This window comes from Electrophorus electricus, chromosome 5 (genome assembly GCF_041902795.1).
Source record: "Electrophorus electricus isolate QZ-2024a chromosome 5, ASM4190279v1, whole genome shotgun sequence".
Taxonomy (NCBI): Eukaryota; Metazoa; Chordata; class Actinopteri; order Gymnotiformes; family Gymnotidae; genus Electrophorus; species Electrophorus electricus.
In genome coordinates, this window is record NC_137501.1 from 13,639,381 (window position 1) to 13,660,987 (window position 21,607).

The 21,607-nt window shown below is 39.9% G+C and overlaps 2 protein-coding genes across 2 annotated transcripts; one reads left to right on the plus strand and one right to left on the minus strand.

Moving 5' to 3' along the window:
• The first annotated feature begins 3,382 nt into the window (after positions 1–3,382).
• Positions 3,383–7,158, plus strand: LOC113569163 (aerolysin-like protein). The gene is made up of 2 exons (XM_035530088.2): positions 3,383–3,457; positions 3,686–7,158. Exon 2 carries the CDS (start codon positions 3,707–3,709, stop codon positions 4,658–4,660), a length of 954 nt encoding a protein of 317 aa, XP_035385981.1. The 5' UTR covers positions 3,383–3,457; positions 3,686–3,706; the 3' UTR covers positions 4,661–7,158.
• Positions 7,159–14,618: 7,460 nt separating this feature from the next.
• On the minus strand, positions 14,619–16,753 carry LOC145657940 (uncharacterized). Its single transcript, XM_081714821.1, has 5 exons — positions 16,700–16,753; positions 16,239–16,619; positions 15,937–16,068; positions 14,920–14,969; positions 14,619–14,753 (listed from the first exon to the last, which is right to left on the minus strand). The coding sequence occupies exons 1-5, from the start codon at positions 16,734–16,736 to the stop codon at positions 14,628–14,630; spliced, it is 726 nt and encodes a 241-aa protein (XP_081570947.1). The 5' UTR covers positions 16,737–16,753; the 3' UTR covers positions 14,619–14,627.
• Positions 16,754–21,607: the final 4,854 nt, after the last annotated feature.

The window sequence follows — 21,607 nt, forward strand, 5'->3', positions numbered from 1 at the left end:
TGGGTGGTGGAACATTTTCAACACATCAGTCACAATAATGTGGTAGTGGGGTGATGCATGGTGTGTGGTGCCAGGTGTCACTGGTACTGGTACTGGTATCAGTTAAAAGTGATTTGACTGTGCATGGCCCCAGATGGGCCTTTAAGGTGCAAAATGTTTATCATAAATACATAGTTTTAATTAAAAATCATATATGGCTGTGAGGGTACCTTCTTCCAGAGTGAACAGTTCGTGTGAGGGGTGTGTGGGGTCTTTCACAATGTTGGTGACTTTTCAGATGCAGTGTGTTGTGTAGATGTCCGTGATGGAGGGAAGACAGACCCCAATGATCTTCTCAGCTGTTCTCACTGTTCTCTGGAGGGCTTTGCGGTCAAAGACGGTGCAGTTCCCAAACCAGGTAGTGATGCAGCTGCTCAGGATGCTCTTTATAGTACCTCTATAGAAGGTAGTGAGGATGGGTGATGGGAGATGGGCTTTCCTCAGCTTCCGAAGGAAGTAAAGACATTGTTGGGCTCTCTTGGTGATGGAACTGGTGTTCAGGGTCCAGGTGAGGTTCTCCGCTAAGCGAACACCAAGTGATGTTCTTGACAATCTCCACTGAGGAGCCATTGATGGCAAGCAGGGAGTGATCTCGCCTTGCTCTCCTGAAGTCAACAACCATCTCTTTTGTTTTGTCAACATTCAGATACAGGTTGTTGACCTTGCACCAGCTCACCAGTTCTCGCACCTCCTCTCTGTATGCTGATTCATCATCCTTGTTGATGAGACCCACCACAGTCTTGTCATCAGCGAACTTGATGATGTGATTCGAACTGTGCATTGCTGCACAGTCATGAGTCAGCAGTGTGAACAGCAGAGGGCTGAGTATGCTGCCCTGGGGAGCACCAGTACTCAATGTGGTGGTGTTGGAAGTGCTGCTCCTGATCCGGACTGACTGAGGTCTACCAATCAAGAAATCCAGGATCCAGTTGCAGAGGGAGGTGTTCAAACCCAGTAAGCTCAACTTCCCAATCAGATGCTGAGGAACAATGGTGTTGAATGCTTAACTGAAGTCTATGAAAAGCATTCTTATGCAGGTGCCCTTTTTATCCAGATGTATGAGTGCCAGATGAAGTGTGGTGGAGATGGCATCATCCGTAGAGCGGTTGGAGGGGTACGCGAAGTGCAGGGGGTCCAGAGAAGGGGGACGCTGGGTCTTGATGTGTCTCAAGACGAGTCTCTCGAAGCACTTCATGATGATGGATGTGAGTGCGACAGGACGGTAGTCATTGAGACACAACACCATGGGCTTCTTAGGCACGGGGACGATGGTGGTAAACAAGATCCAGCATGTTCGCTCTTCTCGTTGCAAAGTTCACATGTTGATGGAATTTAGGCAGTACTGACTTGAGATTTGCGTGGTAGAAATCTCCGGGGACAATAAACAGTCCGTCTGCAGTTCAATAATCGCTCCATACAGCTCCTGGAGAGCCTCTCGTGTGTGCGCGCTGGGTAGAATATACAGCGCGATTATAAACAAATACAAACTCCACCAGCGGTGAGCAGTACCAGATGAATAACGGCATCTGGAATACTGTCGCTGAGCCACGTTTCAGTAAAGACTAAAACACAGCAACCTCTGAACTTTCGCTGTGTAGTCTGCAGAAGGTTGATTCAGACCAGTTTATTATCCAAGGAGCAGACATTTGAGAGGAACAGAGATGGTAGAGCTTGCCTGCTAGGATTAGCCTTTAGCCTAGCACGGACCCCAGCTCGCTTCCCCCGCTTCTGCTTCCTTGTCTCCTCCTTCGGCATTCGGACTCAGGCGACGCCGTGGTCTGCAGGCCTGATTCGCATAGCAACCCGCGCTCACAGTGTGTGAAGCACGCCGTCGTCCAGGTAAGTTTGTGCATTATGTCTTAAATGTAGCAGGTGTGGGGTTGCATAAACTAAATGAATGCTAAGCTTATACTAATAGAGAATAATGCACAGAATGGAATAGGATTAATGCTTGAATTAATAATTGCTGTATGTGCAGACAGAACAGGAAATGCCCTAGACGTGCATATGTGTGATTGTGCAAGAAGACATGTGTACGCGACAGTCAAGACAGAGGCGACGGCTGAGATGGAAAAGTACAAAAGCGGAAGTGGCGCAAGGCGAGAAAACTATAAGTCTGTCTGTTGCAAAGTTATGCTTTAGATCTCACTCGCACTGCGCTGTGAAGTGACATCTCCAGAGCTCTGCATTAATAAAAGGCCACAAGATAACGTACTGTTTCCGGTCTCTTCTTTCCTGCATCAACGGACACGACACAGGCTATGGAGGTTGTTTGTTCCCATGTATTTATTGTTTAAGTTGCTGGAAAAATGTGTTGTTGAGATTACAGATAGTGGCACAATAGCACCATTTATCGGACCTGGAGTGGCCGCTGCGTGCTACCGCGCTGCCATCTTGCCATCAACCATTGCCATCAACATTAATGTGAAGGTTATGTAGTGTATTGAACATTAATGTGAAGGTTCATAGTAATGTTCAAACACACTACACAACTTTAACATTAATATTCACTACACGACCGTCACATTAATATTCAACATTAATGTAAAGTTTATGTAGTGTGTTTATCATTAATGTGAAGGTTGTGTAGTGTGTTGAACATTGATGTTCATTAATCAACATGAAATAGTGTTATTGAGGAGGACAGGGCGTGCCTTTCCACTGAACCTGATGCAATCTAGGTAGTTCCAGTTGAGCTAGTTCTCCTTCTGTTTATTCGACTGGATTTCCCCACTTCTGTTCTGTTTCCGTACATACAATTTAGAGATGAGGTTGTTTTTATGATGAACTTGAGTGAAATTTGGATTTTGCAGAACAAATCGTTACTACAGATAGATAAATAATTGCATTTTTTCAATATTCTTTCATGCTGTACATTTGCTGACTGTCTCTCAGTTTGACTCAGAAGGGCTGATGATACACCCCATTCCTCTCCACCAAGTTAATGCTGGATTAACTTTTTCTGCATTGCATTGAAAATCATAGAAGTAATAAAAACATCAACAAACCTACCATTAAACAAAACTAGTTAGGATTAAAAAGAAAAATGACAAACAAATTCATCACATTTCCATAACAAATGAGCAAGAGTGTGTTGAAAGACTTTTCATTCACTCTGACCATAGCACTACTGAAGCACTCTATAATCATTGATTCATGGAATTCAAGGAGTCAAGTCTGTGACCATTTATCCAAATATTAACTGTGATTCATATCAACTAAATTTCCAAGTATATGTTGCGTAATGCAAGTCAGAAAATTGCTCACTCACCAAAGCCATTTCTTCAGAAGTCCCAGCGTACATCAGACTCTGCCCACTTTATCTGCTGTATTTAAGAGAGTGGCCAACCTGCAGCTGACACAATACACAACAATACCCTGGGAAGGAATCTTTCTAACCCCTACTCAGAATCTCTCTGTAAGTATGATTACTGTACTTGATGGAATGGTGCATGCAATTTAAGATTTATAGTAGTAACTTTATAAATAAACCAGTGATTATTGTGAGATGGATTAATCATGCTATCATCATGCTATCAGCACAAAACCTACCATACCTTAGATATATATACCTACCATATGTTCATAGATAATGTGTTTTGAGGCCAAAGGACCTATTATCCAGTAATTGTCTTGTCTTTTTAAGCTTCCGATTAAGAGCAAGACCATGTCATACCTGGCGCCAGTGCTCGTGATTGGTGGGCAAGGTGGTGGCAAATTTGATTTTGATGGTATTGGCAATGGAGCAACTCTGCGAAAGATATGGGTGTGGGCAGGAGGCTGGCAGATCAAGGCCATAAAGGTGTGGCTTACTGATGGCCAGTGCAGGCAATTTGGAAATCCTGCCGGGGACTTTAAAGAATTTACATTTGAAGATGGAGAGCACTTCACTTCTCTCTCACTGTGGGGAAATGGAGCTGGAACACGTCTGGGTGCCATCAAGTTCAAGACCAATCGCTCCCCAGAATTTTTTGCACATATGACAGACTGGGGGCTGAAAACAGAATATCCAATTGATACTGGTTCTGGAATCTGCGTGGGAGTCACAGGAAGAGCAGGTTCAGACATTGATAGCTTGGGTTTCAAATTTATAAACACCATCAAGTCTACTGTGTTAAAGAACATGAATTATCCCACACTTCATAGTGTGATACCCAAGGTGGCTGTTGAGGAAATCAAATCAATGACTTACCACAACAATACTAGTGAGATGCAAGAATACAAAATAGAATCCTCAAAAACAGTCACCAAAAAGTCATCCTGGTCTGTGACCAACAAGATTGAATTCAACTTCAGCTTTGAAGTGCAGGCAGGCATTCCTGAGGTTGTTGAAATAAAAACTGGGTTTGGTTTTACTGTGGGTACTGAAAGCACATATAGTTTAGAGAACTCTGAAGAAAAAACTGAGACGTTCTCTTTCTCTTTCAAAGTTCCTCCAGGGAAAGTAGTAGATGTAGACGTCACAATTGGCCGTGTCACCGTAGATCTCCCCTACACTGGCACTGTTCAAATTACCTGCTTTAACAACAGTGTTCTGGAGTTTCCCATCAGTGGCACCTACAAAGGTGTCACTTATACTGAGGCAAAAGCTGTTGTTAATGAATCAGCAAAACTGCTGTGAACAGTCTGGATCTTACTGTTGTCCTTGGAGGGGCTTAGTGAGCTTTGCACAAACAAAAACTAATTTGTTAAAGATTCTTAATAGAAAAAATTGACATTGATTATGCTAATGAAATTTGTAATGTTAATGGAGGATGTTGAAAATATGAGTTATTGAACAACACATCTCAAAGGTGTAACTACACAAATAAGGAATTTGTTATTAAAACAACTGAAATATAAAGTAAATGTCCCCAGGGGTTGATGAGGCCATGTGCATATTCGCCTGGGATAATAATTAATGAGAAACAAACAAAAACAAAAACAAACAAAAAACTACATTTTAAAACTGAAACGTCATGTTTGTTTCTTTTTCATGCTGGTGTCTTACTATGTGACATTTAATTTTTTAAAAACTGTGTGACTGATTCAGTAAAACATATTGTGCATTGTGTGAGACACATACAGCAATGCACATGTTTCCAAGTCACTAAATGTTATACATCTTGTTTTGTGGTTGAGGGAACTGTACAGGAACAGTTGACATGGATGCTCTTTAGTCAGTAGCAGAGCCTGTTCTAGAAAACCATGTGACCATTTTTGGGAAAAATGTTTTTGTTGTGAAATCAGGTGGTTAATCTTGTAAACTAACAGTTTTAAACAGGCAGTCCTTACTTCTGTAATCCCCAGTCTCAAGTGTACTTACGTAGAAATGAGAAAACAGGAAATTTAATAACTGGATGATTATAACTGGGGAAGAAATGGATGACAGCAAAACAACTTAATTATGCTCAAACTTCCACTTCCTCACTGCCGTAAACCTCTAAGAGAACTCTGTAGGTTTAACGACTGTAGCGGGTAGTGGGATGATGCATGGTGCATGGCGCCAGGAGTCACCGGTACTGGTATCAGTTAAAACTGATCTGACTGTATATGGCCCCAGATGGGCTTTAGCCTACTGCCCTTAAGGTACAAGGTAGATGTTTATCATAAATACATAATTTTAATCAAAAATCATATATGATTTAATTTTGGTCTGAATCTTGGTTTCTCCCTTAATGAGCATTTTAATTATACTTTATATGATTTATGTAAAAGCAATAGTTTCAGATGACCCCACTTATCCTTCGAGTGGTTCATTGTCTAAAATTGCAGATCTGATTGTGAAGTTATATTTTATCAACATGAGAGAGTATGGTAGCTAAAGCCAGTGGGCAGAATACAACAACTGTAGGTTAAGAAGGAAAGAAGTGGCGATATCAAAATACAAGAGAAAAGATTAGCAAAAAGGAACAGCTGAAACTGGACGATGACACACAAGGACAGGGCAGAGGCAATGCTGCCCAGAGCAAATGGGATGAAAATGTTCAGGTTAATGTCTTAAAGCTCAATGAATCTTTCCGGAGCAGACAACTCCTCTAACCAAGTTCAGTTCATTTAAAGATAAATGAGTTTTTCTGGAGCAGACAACTCCCCTAACCAAGTTCAGTTCATTTAAAGATCAATGGATCTTTCCAGAGGAGACAACTCCCGTAACCAAGTTCAGTTCATTTAAAGATCAATGAATCTTTCCAGAGGAGACAACTCCCCTAACGAAATTCAATTCAGGTATTTTTCCTCCAACTCATTTTATCAATTCTAAAACATACGGATGTAATCAGAAAAGTTCCAAGTCAAAAGGCAGAAAAATCGGGCTACATAATGTAAATACAGTAAACTAAAAGGGAACAAACATAGCTAGCTAGATAGTTTAGCATTAACGTGGTCAGTTAACAATGAAAAAATGGAAGATGTAGCTAGCTAAATGTATTAATGCACTATAAACATTCATTTAAATAATAATCTATAAAAATCATTAGCTAGGTTATCTAACCTAGCTATGTAGCCACATGTTTGGGCTAATGTTAACTAGCGTTAGGTAGTTAATATTAGAAACGAAATCCCTAAACCGTTACATTAGTTAACTAGCAAGATAGCGTTAGTATAGTCAACTAGATATCAAGAGCGACGTCCCCTGTGGTTGTTGCTACACACAAAGTACGGGAGCTGTATTTATCCTACCACTGATAGTTAGCTAGATAGGACCGCTAGAGAGGTTCACTAATTCATATAAAAGGCTACTCGGGTCTGGACGTCGATATCCTCACTGTACTTACAACGGTTATTCTTTTCCCAAAACCGATTACACACAATTTCCATAATTATTCATCTCTCTGTTTTATGGAGATGAATGAAGAAAAACTTACTTGATATTCCGCCAAGCTGCGGTCAGTGCGTTTATAAGTCGTAATCAAATATCAGCGATCAAACTGGTTATAACTAACAGAAAATTGCGCTGCGCAGTAAAATATATAAACTTCTACGCGGGGTGACGCCACGATTAACCTTGGTTGTCATAACACCCTATATAAAGTACACAGCAGGTGATGCAGTGAAAATGTATAATATTCATAAAACCGTTCTCTCTCTCTCTCTCTCTCTCTCTCTCTCTCTCTCTCTCTCTCTCTCTCTCTCTCTCTCTTTCTCAAAGCAAAGCAAAGCATTTTCAATATGAATACAGGAGGTTCCCGTTCAGAATATTATATCATTCTATGTTTTCTTGGTCTACTGTATAAACAATCAGAATGTTAACACGTTATTCACAATAAGTAATTAAAAAGACAAAAGGAACATCCCTGACTTGGTGTTGTCTTGAAAGTTTCACGGTACCGCCTCCTCTTTGCTGTCGTTTACCGGCGACCGGCGGCGCACGTGGACTTTTGTTTGTGTTATTCCTGCGTGACCTCGTCACATGTCTTATGTTTGTCCACAACTCCCTCAGGTGGTGTGTGTTGGATATTAGTAGTCATACCACCTCGGGGTTATGATGTCATATTTTGTCTTTATTTAAGCCTGTTTAGTTTGTATGACTAATGTCGGTCATTCATGTTTCGTTGGCGCATTTGTTCGCATTAGTGGACTTTTATGTTCGTTCTTGTTCATTTCGTTAAACACTTCAGTTGGAGACTTGAATTTGCTTCTCTTTCTTTTTTTAGTCGTTCTGCGCCCGTGACAGAAAGTCTTGTACAGTCATACGCTTAAAAAGCTATAATAACCACCCTGACTGCGGTACATGTCAGCTATAACATTCTTAAGAATAAATATAGGCTCATCCTTAATCAGTATCATAACTGGCAATGTTTGTCCATGCCACATGAAATGGAAAAATATCATTAATTGATAATAAATTACTTAATTTGATATAAAAACATTTTTACAGTAATCAACAGCTGTTCTAAACTATTTACTTTTAGGGCATTTAGCTGACGCTTTTATCCAAAGCGTCTTACAATTGACTGAGTACAACTTGAGCAATTGAGGGTTAAGACATAAGAGCAGAGTTTACTTGAAGTGTAGACTGGCTTTTAAGAAACTTGGAGCATTCTTGAAATTCAAGCCCTCATGGCACTTGTTTTCAATGTTTTTTTTTGTACAATGTGCATTTCAATGTGCATGCTCTAAAAGATGTGATTGTCCCACAATCACAAACTTAGAGTCTATAAGATAATGATAATGAATTCATGGGTAGTGATATTTCATGGAATGATACATAATAAGATTTACACAACAGATATGTCCAGTAAAATATTCAATATAGCAGTTTATTTCATAGTTTGTCTTTTACAACATATTAATTCATACATTTTCCTTATAACTATCACAGTCATTTAATCTAGAGTTGAAAGACAACATTAACTTTGCAGACAGATCAACACTGAGGACTGTTTCCATGAATGTATATTACCAATAACAGTTGGGAGGGATGCTAGTGGTTACTTCTGTGCCTCGGTTGTTGTGCTGAATTGTATGTGTCTGTGTGTTTGTATGTGGAGATGAGGTGAAATGTATTGAAGTGAAGCTACTGTTTGTGAACTATGTTTTTAATTTTATATATGTAATTTATGTGTTGTCTAGAGACTTGTTATGCTGGAGCTATTTACAATTCTTCCTTTAGCTTTTTGTTCTAAGGGCAGGGCTTAAAAGAGAGGCTCTTCATTTTTCAGCAGATTTGTTAAATGAGCCATTTCCATGGAAGCAGGCTAAACTCTCAACCACTGTCCAACCAGACCACTACATAAGCCAGATCTACCCTAATCTACAAACAAAAAGCTTCAATGGTCAGATCTTTATTTTCTTAACTGCTCTGAACCAAACCGACACCATTGTGTTAAACAACAAATCCCTTGGTATCTCAGAGGTCTCTGTCAAACTGCTTTCTGAACAGCAAGAAATAGTGTTAGAACATGAGCTCTCTGCCCTCCCCCAATTTCACCAGAAACTGCAGGATCCACCAGAACTAACTACATCATATGTAAAACAACTAACTCAACAGCATGTAAAACAACTTTCCTTCAAATTTGAGTAGTGTACAGAATATGTTTGTGCACATTCTAGAGTCTCTTTCTCTGGAACAGTTGGCATTGGCACTGAATTGGACATAAATATCAATTCAGCCTCTATTTTTAACAGAAACTTCTCTCAGGCTTTACTCTTGTGGTTAGATATTTTGTTTCAGTGCACAGTAACAACAACCTAACACTTTACTCTGTAACATTGAAATCATAATTATGCAAATATATGCATAAAATTATTGAGTATATGTGTATAGTAGAGAGTGTGTACACTGTATATGTATATGAACTTTGCTCATCAAAGATGGGAAATGCCTTACGTGTAGAGCTTGTCCAAAATTTGTCACCATTGTCCTGAATATTACACACAGTCTTGAATAATATTTAAACCTTACAAATCCTTCTGTAGCCATCCTCATGTTTTATCAAGTAAAAGGATTCAATTTTATTTCATTGCAACCAGAAAAAAATTACAAATGTAAATATTTTTCAAGGTAATAATTTAAACACAAAGCTCTCACGGGCTGTTTTTGTATGTTTGCCCTTCAGAATTTACCTTTATAGCATTTAGCTGACACTTTTTATCCAAAGTGTCTTACAACTATGACTGAGTATAACTTGAGCAATTGAGGCTCAGGGGCCCAACAGTAGCAACTTAGCAGTGGTAGAGCTTGAACCAGCAACCTTCTGATTACAAATCAAGTACCTTAACCACTGAGCTACCACTGCCTGCAAACAGTTTACTGATATTCTATGCAAGTGTTATAGGGGATGGCCCTTTCAGAGTACCTGGAAGTTGGCTACATGAGCACTGTACCAGTATGTGAAGGAGTTCGGGGCTGGTGAAGGGGTGTTACAGTATGACACAGTAGAAGACAACACTGCACTAGTATGACATAGTGAAGACAGCACTGCACTAATATGACACAGAAAACAACACTGCACTATTATTACTAGAAGTCAACACTGTACTAGTATGATTAGAAGTCAGCACTGCACCAGTATGACACAATAGAAGACTTCCAGTGCTGATGTTCAGCAGCAACCACTGGCTGCAAGATGTCAGGGATTTTTATTCTTTTCAAACAATGATAGGATGCTGCTTACTGGAGTTTACTTTAGATGTTACAGTGGCAATAATGGTGCTATAAATAAATCATTGACTACAGTAAGAATCATCTGCCTTAGGACCTCTCAAGACAAAGGTTCCTTTACACTCCACATCAAGCAGCTATGCAACTAATTGAGAGTGATTCAAGAATTATTTGCAATACCAAACTTATGAGGCAATGCTAAACATTACATTCACATTTATACAGATTACATTTATAGTGTTTGGCAGACACTCTTAGCCAGAGTTGCATACATATATTACTTACATAAGATTAAATAAGATATGAAAATAAATACATAAATGAAAAAATACACAACACCAAATCTCTCCAATTCATTTATCTCCTGACAAAAAAATGCACCCATGTCTCATAATCATTTACATGACCATCAGTTCCTTATTGGAAATCAACTTCAGTGTGCACAGCCCAAAACCTTTATTTTTAAAAACATTTTAAAGTGGGCATGTAAGATGGACCATTTTGAAGCTAATTAAGTGAAATCCCTTTGAGTACATCTGGCAAATAAGATGTGAAGAGTTGTCGGGGAGAGGTGTCTGTGTGTGTGTGTGAGAGAGAGAGAGAGTGTGAGTGAGTGAGTCAATGACCTCTGGCTGTAGACTGCGTGTCAGAGAGGAAACTGAACAGATAGAGACAGTGGAGAAAAACTGGTGTAGTATGAGACTGAAAACTTTAAATTTCTTTAATCACATTATTTTACTATTAAAGAATTATTTCAATGATTCCTACTCAAACATCGGGGGTACAACTAAACTTAAATGAGCAGGTACGAGGGTCTGGTTTTGTGGGAGGAGTTGCATGCTGCACAGGATTAACCAGACCGGGTGGTTTGGTAGAAAATAAGGTGGCAGAATTTGAACTTTCTGGCCTAGTGTATTTCTGACCCTAGGAGGAGTTTGGTTTTAGGGGGAAGGACACCTTATATCAATTTTGTCAGAACGTTTTTTCCTGCATGTGTAGTGGGCAGGACTTGAGGAGGTGTGACTTCTTAGAGAATTGGCCAATGGGAGAGAGTGGGATGGGTGAGTGAGTGAGTGGGTGAGTGAGAGAGAGAGAGACACACAACCGAGACCCATAAGCATGTTTGAGTATCAGTACAAGACCGGCAGCGGAGCAGAGTGGACATTAAAGACTGGGTGGTACGTAATCGTTTAAGACTCGTAACCTTTATTTACTTTAATCACTTGAATATTTGATAATTAAATAATTTTTAAGAAAAAGTCAATAAAACTATTGTGAGGATCCCTCATTGTTTTAATTTGTTTTCATATAAAATTGTCACATCGTAAATCATATAATAATAATAGAAATATATAAATATGTGGGGAAGGGGAGGGGTCGGGTGGTGGAGGTGATTGACAGCTGTCAATTCAATCAATCAGATCAAGCAATAAATCATTTTGACGCTTTGTAAATACCATCTCTCTCTAACAAGCAACAGGTGGTGGCAGCGTGCTCCGAGAAGTGCTTACTGACACATCTGGGACATCATAGACGTACTCCTGGATTTACATGAGGCTCAGTGGAGTGTGACGCTCGACACACAGTTCATTTAAAGATCAATTCATCTTTCTGGCGCAGGTTACTAACCAAGTTCAGTAACAGAATTCAGCACAGTTGTCTTAGACACGTCGGTTATGGCATGTTTTCTTAGCCAAACAGATGGAGATGAGGTGGAGTAATGGAGCAGTATTATTATTATTATTAGTATTTTTATGTAGCGACGTTCTCGAACTCACGGATGCTTTTCAGACAGATACAATCACTCAGAAACACCATGGAGTGAAGAGTGTCTCAAAGACAAAGCAAGGAACATTTATTAGCATAGTATTTTTATATATAGTGGCAATTCAAAGAAGAATAATAAATCTTATTAGATTAGCGTTGTCAGATTGGGAAGGTTTTTGCCAAAGAGAAAGTGAGTGACAGGTCAGTGTAATCATCCATCATAGACTCCATCACAGAAGAGCGAGATTTATTGTGGGCACATCCAGATTCAGAGTCGTCAGAGCAGTCCAGGGTTATTTTAGTGATACGGGGATACATAATAAAGAAACAAAAGCACACGAAGACAAAGAAGGGAAGTAGGCTATAACAGGCTTGGAAACACGAAGGCTAGGATAAACACAACTCTACATACTTAGAATACACACAGCTGATTGGCTTGGATAAGCAATGAACCTACTAAGAAACATTCACTAAACACAATGAACAGCCGAGACCAAGTGCCCAAGGCAGGGTTTCAATACATGAACTAAACAAGGTAGAAACGAAGGACAGGTGTGAGCAATCAAATGAGGGGCAGAAAAAACGAAACTATGGAATGGAACTAAAATATACAAGACAGGAAAAACATGGCACATGGAAGCTGAGAGGGACTAATTGTGACAGTTTTATGTGATCTCTGTGTAAACATTGTTCTTTTAACCAGTTAGGTTACTTACCTGAGTTAAACACATGTTTTATTCTGTGTTTTCTTCTATGTACACTTCAACATGAGCTACCGATAATTTCCTGAGTTGTAGGCTATAGGAGTAGGAAGTGAAGCTAAGCAGAATTCAGTCCGTAACATAAACTTTTACACAAGCGTATCCCAAAAATTTAAACATGCACGGGTGCCCTCTTGTGGTCACTCTAGGAAATGCAGGAGTTTACCATAGACAAGGTGTGACCAGCTGCTTTAGGGCACATACGGAACCATCACTTTCAGAGGGCCACGGTTCACAGTGCGGAGCTTCAAAATCTCAGCCCTGAGACCGCCAACTTCACATTTTTGGATTTTCATTCAGGTTAAACACCTGAGTTAATTCACACCTGTGAACTACATTCTCCAGAATTCTTCTGTTCATTTCCAATACCCTGATTACTAGTTAGACCTGTGTCTAGTTTTTCCCTTTGTCTGCCTATAAATACCCTCTTGTTACTGTTTGTGTAAGTTGTTTAAGCATGTCTTGTGTTTCTGAGCTGTTTCCTTGAATATTTACCTGATCTCGTTTTGACCAAGGCCTGTTCACTCTGTTCTTGCCTTTTACCTGCCCCTAGCCTGACTTGTCTGTATTTTTGTATTCTGTCCTGTCACTAGTCTAAGTCTAGTTTTTGACTTTGTTTTTGGATTGCCCTTCCTGCTTTTGCATTAAAGCCTCTGAACTCTACCTGGAGGCGATTCCAGTTCAGATCCTGACACCCAAGAACATTGTAGCACAAAAATAATCTTTAAATGGTAGAGCAATTATTCCATTGAATACTCTCTCTCTCTCATTTAAGATGAGATCTTAACACTACAAAGCTTTTGAGAAACAGGGCCTAGATTACGTTAGAGAGAGACCCTCATTGTCCTTTATTATCCAAGGTCTAAACAACTTTCAATCCACTTTGTCTGTGACAATACAGTAACAAAACCACCTCCAACCATGACTCCATGAGGACTTGTGTAGGCATCCAGCAGGAATGCCTCTTTCTCCTGAAGCAAGATGCTACTAGTTATGCTTACAGGTGTCACATGCAGTTTAGCCTAAGTGTTGGTGTAGAGCTCATTCTAGACATTTTATTTAGAAATGCTAGGTGATCTACAGCTCTTAATTTTCCTGTGCTTACAAAAAACACCATAGTACAACAAATGATACTTTCCCATTTCCTTTATTGGTTTAGTTTCAGTTTGATCTGTTTGTTAGTCAGTCTGGTTAATTGGTCAGTCAGAGAGGCTGTCTGGTTAAACAGGCTGTTTAATTTGCTACTGCATTCTCTCTCACCACCAGTGGGGGCGATGAAGAGCACATGACTGCAGATCATTATAGAGCAGAAGAAACTGTCTACATGCAGCTGGTAGAGGTTTCAGAAGCAACCAGAGACAAACTATTAGCACATGTGCACACACACACACACACACACCCACCCCAAGAAGGAATGGGACCAAAAACATAATCACATACAACCAACATAAATTCTCTCTCTTGTTCTTTCTTTCTCTAACACACCCACCCACAGGAAACTCAAACCCATAAACATGCTGTGCAGCAGTGACTCTCAGCTATGAGGTTTTCACACCTCATAGAAGAAAGACGTACCAACAACCTCCTTCAGACACTTACACTGCTCTGTCACTGTGGAAACTTTAAATGCAGCACTAACAGACTTAACATGAAACATTAACATAAAAAATCGAAATATAGAACAAAGTCACACAGAAGCTCAATCACAGCGGATGGTGTTTTCTTATCTATACACATTTAAAAGATTCACTTGTTTTGGGTGACAAAAACAGGTTGGGTTTAATACTGGGATGAATGTCTGTGTCCTTGTATGCTATTAGAATGACAAAATCATTGAGTGACCAGAAATTACATACAATCCATTATATTTGTACAGGGAAAAATGTCATCAGTTTATTTACTTTAAATTTCTTATTCTTAAGAACAAATAAAAACCAGAAGAGTCATCCAACTCAAGATGCTTCCTACTGAATCTTCTACACTCTGTCTGTTCTGACCTCAGAATACGTACAGAAATGTGCGTTCTGAACTCTCTTCTTCTTGGGTTGGTTCTCTGCCTTTGAGAAGTCTACCGAGGTGTAAAGAAGCTCATCTCCTCCAACCTACAATGATTTAAAAACACTGCACTTACATTACAACAGATTTACTCCCTTAAAAACTGAACTGGCTTGAAATGATTTCACATTCATTAATTTTATTCCACTTTTACATGGCAATATAAGATAACACATAAGATAACACAGGGAGAGTAACTAAAGAGTTTTGTACCTCCTGCCCTGTCCTCGATTTCACACTCCCCTGCTGATCAACACCAACATCTGCAGTCAGGAGAGAGACGCGCAGTAAATGTTAATGCCCAGACTCTAGGAAACACTGGAGGTCATGTGATACGATGAAGGACATCATGGCAGTATTTAGACCCACGTGTGAGATAGAAAAGAGAGGTGTGGTTCATCATAAGTGTTATTCGCAATAAAAACACCACTAGCAGTGCCACATCACTTTTATACAGTAGTTAAGGTGAAAGAGGTAAAGCAAAAAATCACTGATGTTTCCAACATGTTTTGTTTTTAAAACTTTACTATTTATTTTCTGTCAAAGAAATAGCAGCAACTTAGAATAATGTGTCCATTGTTACTTAGCAACCATGGGTCAGCAGAATGATACAGGTATGGTGACATCACATCCCATTAAAAATGAGAAAACTTTATAGCTAAGATGTCACAGCTGCTGCAGCACCCAGTGTCATGTGATGATGTCAGTATGACATTCCAAAAGTGCTCTTAGACCAGTTGGACTAAACCATTCAACTAACCCACACAGTCAGTCATGAGGAACTGATATCCCCAAGAGTTCCCCAAGCTGATAATACCAAACTGATAAAGCCAAGCTGATATCCCCAAGAGTTCTGGCTGACCATGTAGAAAAAGAAAAAGGCCACTGAGATGTATTTATCACCTGACCTGACCGACATGAACTAAATGACACTAAACTAAACTGTGTACTGTTATGGTGCTCTGTGGGATATAAGGGGTACCTGAAGATGGAACCTTCGGAAATCAACTGACACGTATGAAATTTCATATAGACAAGTGTTAAAGTGTTTAAAGTGTTTAAAGTAGACACCAGCTTTGAACACGTGTGTGTTCTCAATAAGTAGAATGTTTTTTAACTGTTACTGACCTAGCAAGGATAATGTATTTATCTACCAAGGACAACATACTGTATTACTATATCTGGGTAGGAATGGAAGCCATAGAAGATAGTGAGAGAGTGATACAGTACCTGTGGATTTGTTATGACAGAGGCAGTACACACAGGTGGAGGAGACGAGAGAGGAGAGGAGAACACACACAGGACACACAGTGAACAGCAGTGTCCTACACTCTGATACAGGAAGTGTAAGGGTGGTCGTTTCTGAAGAGGAACACATGCATGACATTTCACTTCAAATGTCATATTTTATGCTCCAAAATGTAAAACAAAATTACAAACACAACAAAGCTTTTCTTTTCAGGTTTAGTGGGAGCAGTTTCAAAGTCTTAGTAAGTGAGAAACCAGCAAAAATGATAAAGGTGCATGCTCACCTGCAAGGGAGAGACGTGTAATCAGAGTCCCATAATAAAAAACAGATTCTGAGTCTTCTTTGTCAGCAATGAACTTCTTCTCTTGTTTTGCACAGTAGTACAAGCCCAGGTCCTTTTCCGTGACTTTCTCAACCACAAGATCATGGGACTGACTTGAGAAGTTGTACACAAAATGAAAACGTTGGAATCTTTGATCGTTTTTATTCAACAGCGCTTTCTTTTCTATTATGAGAGGAGGTTGGTGATCATGTGAGCAGTTCCTAAACCATGTTGTATATGATCCACTGGATATGTCACAGTAGAAAGTGGCATTGTCTCCTCGTCTGACTCTCATCTCTACTTCTGTTCCGGAGGTACTCTTCTGACTCGAGAACACCACACCTGCACCAACAATATTGAGAAACAAAAATGGTTGAACCTTCACAAACAAATAAAAACAAACAAATAAACAAACTACTTACACATGAGAGTAGTGAGAGTGATTCTTGATGTCTCCATGTCAGTGACTGGTGCTGAGTGGCTGATGGTGGTGAGGGTCTCTGAAGGTCTTTGAAGCGAATGTTTGCTCTATAAGCTGATAGGACGGTTCCATTGGTGTGGGCCAATCACGTGATGGGGTTAAATTTTGTGGCTCAGATGACTGTGAACAGTCAGCAGGCATCATGGGTTCACGGACTGAGAAGTGTTTTAACTAACACATTATTTTCTTTCAAGCAATACTTACCAACCCAAAGTGTGTGCAGCGTGCAGGTTACTTCTGTTAAATGTGTGGTCTTTGATCTTCTACACATGACATATGAATGTCAGTGCTTATTTTTCACCTTTTAAAATACACTTTAACTGAACTAAGGATGGAGCGCATAAATGTTTTTTTTGTTTTTTAGTTTAAAGTTTATAGTTACTGAAGCATCATGATGTCATAATGAGGGAGGTCAAGGTGCAGCTCTGGTTAAAATCAAGCTAGTAGGGCCCAAATCCTTCCCAGGAGGCCCTACCCACACATCCTGTTTTATCCAATCAAACACAGCACCACTGAGACGTGAGTGTCATATATCGCAGAATGGTTCTTATCAGGGCAAAGAACAGTTTGAGCAGATCTGAAGGATAAATACCTGTTGACCAACTCTGGGTATGCAAAATGTGATTTGTAAAGAAGTTATAAGCTGATCCTAGGTCAGTTTTACTTCTTTGACTTGAAGAGAGACTTATTGTACCGAGATTTGCTTACTGAGCACCAAGCAGCTGTTAAATGTAGTCAGTGTACACCGTTGCCACATTGTGGTTTTCCTGTTTCTCTGATACCTGCAGGTTTGCAGTTTTGTTGTAGGGCACCAGCTATTAGCTGCAATCTTCTGTCTGTTTTTTACTCAATTTTACGAAGACGTCAAACTGTGTTTGAACATGCTTCAGTTTTATAGGTGAGCTGTACATTGCACAGACCTACTAAGGTGCAACTACACTCCGTATCTGATTTAAGATCAGAAGATTTGAAGGTTCTGACAAGAAATGCTCTAACCATGTTTCCATTCACATGTATGAGCACACACACGCACTCACGTACAAGCGCACACACACATTTACATATACATTTACGGCATTTAGCAGACGCTCTTATCCAGAGCGACTTACAAAAGTGCTTTGTCATTTACTCATAGAATATATCCAAGTACAGTACAGTAGGTTAGAATTAAACATACCAATGAACTAAAATACTGTAGAATACAGGGATGAATGCCGATACCTAAAAGTGCAAAATACATAAGGTCTATCTTAAACAATGATAAGTGCTATAAACAATAAGTGCTAGAGTTTGTTAAACAACATAAACAATGCCCTACAATAAGTACTAAATTAGTCAGTCCATATGGGAGCAGTGTCAGTTGTCCTTTAAATATTCTCCAAATAGATGGGTGTTCAGTCTGCAAGGGACTCTGCTGTCCGGGCAGCAAGCGGGAGTTCATTCTACCATCTTGGAGCCAGGACAGAAAATAGTCTTGATGCTCGTCATCCATCAGACCCGAAGCAATGTATTTCAAGCTGAGCCATACTTGAGGTTCGAAGTACTCGAGGTATGGATCGGGCTTTGACTATTGACCTCATGTATGAAGGGGCTGGTCTATTTTTGGCTTTGTAGGCAAGCATCAAGGTTTTAAATCTGATGCGTGCAGCTACAGGGAGCCAATGAAGGAAGGGCAGCAGTGGAGTAACATGTGTGAACTTCGGAAGATTGAAGACCATTCGTGCTGCTGCATTCTGGACAAGTTGCAGAGGTTTGATGGCTCTTAGAGGAAGACCAGCAAGTAGCGAGTTGCAGTAGTCAATGCTGTCAATGGTGGAAGGATGCAGGAGGAATGAAGCTTGTCTGATGGAAGGTTGACACTGTAAAGACACTGTAATGGCATGAAATTCAAAAGAGGAGATGGAAAGTGTAGAGAAGGAAAGTGGAGTGAAACGCTACTCTCGAGACATTAGTAAACCTGTACCACCACCCCTGCCAAGATGCCTCGGAGAATGGGTAAATGAAAAGGCAGAGGACAGGGCAGACGTAGTCGCCGAGTTCTCAGGGGTGATCCATTTTTCTGTTAGAGCCAGGAAGTGTAGGAAGTGGAGGGATGCTAATGCTGAGATGAAGTCAGCCTTCTGGACAGCAGATTGGCAGTTTCAGAGCCCTCCTGCCAACACGATATGTGATGGTGTGAAGCATTGTGAGTCAGTGAGGTTGCTGAGATTGCGACGTCTATGATTGCATCGAAGGTATCTGTGGGATATGTGGACAGGAATTGTGAAGCACATTTCAAATGCTTGATTTGTGGATGTATGAAATAAAGAATTGAGATAATATGAGAAGATACTTAGCTGAGTTTGTGAAATCCTGTAGGTGAGATGAAGATGAACTGATTGAGAACACCACCAAACCTTCTCCAGATGTTGATTACTGCTACAGACACATGTGTCTGTGAGTCGTCCTAATTTAACTCAGTTCAATAAGTGCTGAGCCTGCCCCTCAATTCACACTTAAAGTCAGGGCGAAACTACACCTGTAGTGAGTAATTACTGCTACCAAGCAACTAACAACTAGGTTTAGACAACAATCCTTGAATTTCACAGAATCTAAGACAAAAGTAAATGAACTCATACTTGTATGTGCTGTTGTGGGATCCCACATCCCTTTGTATGTTTTAGCTGCTAATCTTGATAATCCTGAACATGACAATAATCTAACCTCATAAAATATTGGCAGGTATAAATATACTCCCCTTTAAGGTTACCACACTGAAACAGCTGTCAGCCAAACAGTGGTGCAAAGAAAAACAAAACCCTCTGAAAGTAAATTGAATGTTTGACACCATTATATCCCAGAAGAAGTTTTTACCTTAAAAAAAAAGATCCCATTTGCCATCCCCATAACATATAAGAATACTTTATGTATAATTTAGTGCTCAATACAGGAATAAACCAGAATAATCCACTTTTAATCTGCACAGTGCCTTGAAGCGCTCTGCACCATGTTCCCAGATACTTTCATATCGCCCAATTAGTCAACACACTATGATACCCAGCAGGCTGTTTGTCACCCAACCCAGAACTGAACCAATCATGAATGTCACGTCAGATCATCACCACCCGAATATTGAACTCACATGTGTAACATGTAGGAACAGGTATATAAGCTGGTCTAAAACTTCATCACGTATGAAGTATTGCCTCCAGAGGTTTTTGTGCACACAGAGCGTTTTTTTCCTGATTCCTTTCCCTTTTTGGATTTTTGGTTTCTCATTACTGACTATTGCCTGCCCCTTTGGATACTTTGCCTGGATTTTTTGGATTGTCTTTCTGGTTTTGGATATGGACTCTACTCTCTCTACCTGGCCCATCTTGTTGCAACCTTTTCTTTCTTCCACTACATGGAACTACGATAAAACCATATATTTTATCCGCAAGCGTCTGATTTTTTGCCTGGCCTATTACAGATGCCCTAGGGGCATTATTAAATTATTAAAGTATCTGAATGAATACACTGTTGTGCCTACCTTGTTAACCATACAGAGGACTTCAGTGGCCCTTACATTATGATCACAGATCACTTTAATAATGCTTCCATACACAAGCCATAATATGAAACAAGATAATAAAACAATCATTTTATTACTTTGTTACCATACTGAAACAGCTGTCAGCCAAATAGTGTTGGCAAAAGAAAACAAACCCATCTGAAAGTAAACAACTACTAACAAATGTTAACTGGTTTGTACTGAACCACAAAGGTCCCAGGGCCACAAAAACCTGAATTCCAGCAGCATAGTAGTGAGACCAGAGTAAAGTTTTTTTTGGTTTCTCTTGGTTTCTCTCTGTTTTGCCTCATCCTGTTTGGCCCTCTGTCATCCCTCATTCTGCGTCGTTTCCTGTTGTGGCTCCTCATCCTCCTTGTCGGTCTGTTTTTCGTCCTTGGGCTGTTTGTGTGTCTTCTTTTCCTGTGTTTGCTTACTGTTGTTGTTGTTGTTCCTGTTTCGGTTTCTCTTCTGTGTTCTGCTTCTTCATCTGTGTCTCCTGGTTCTGTTCCATGTCCTTCCTTGCCTGTTCCTGCTCTGGTTTTGATTTCTGATCCCGTGTCTTCTCCTCCCTGTTCCATTCCTGTGTCCTCTTCTCTTCCTGTTTCTGGGCTCCTGTCTCGGTTCCGTTTGTCTCTGCCCCTGGATCAGCCTCTTCTCCTGCTCCAGTGCCTCCTCTGCTCCTCCTCAGGTCTCCCTGTGTCATACTCCTGTACCTGCTCCTTCACCATTATGCTTGAAATCCATCATTACTATCATTTGATAGCTCATGATCTATCAGCTTGCTACATAAGTACTATCTTACTCAGCTAATGTTAGCTTGCTTGCTAGCTAGCTAGCCTAGGGGTTATTGCCATCAAAGAAAGACTAAAGATGACTAGCAGGATGAATATTGTTACATTTATTTTAAGGTAAAACAAATTCATATTCAAGCCAAAATTACTAATCACACATAGTGAAACATGCCAAAGTTTTAGCAACCTTAGCTTGTTTCCATCAGAATAATTCAGACAACCATTCCAGGAGAATAGTTAGTCAACTAGAAGTGTGGAGTTGGACACCCAGATGTTTCTTTTTTCTTTACAGTTTCCTCAGTTTGGTGAGGAGCGAAGAAAAGGCAGAATGCAAATGACGTCAGAAAAAGAAGGTTCTACATTATGACAACAATTGTTACAGTTTTACAGAGTCTAAACAATGAACACTATTTGCCTTATAGGACCTTTGTTCATAAAATGGTTAAATATCATTTTTGTTGTTATAGTCCCAAACATAACCCCAAAAGACACATCAAATGAACAAATGAATCTACTTGAAATGGCA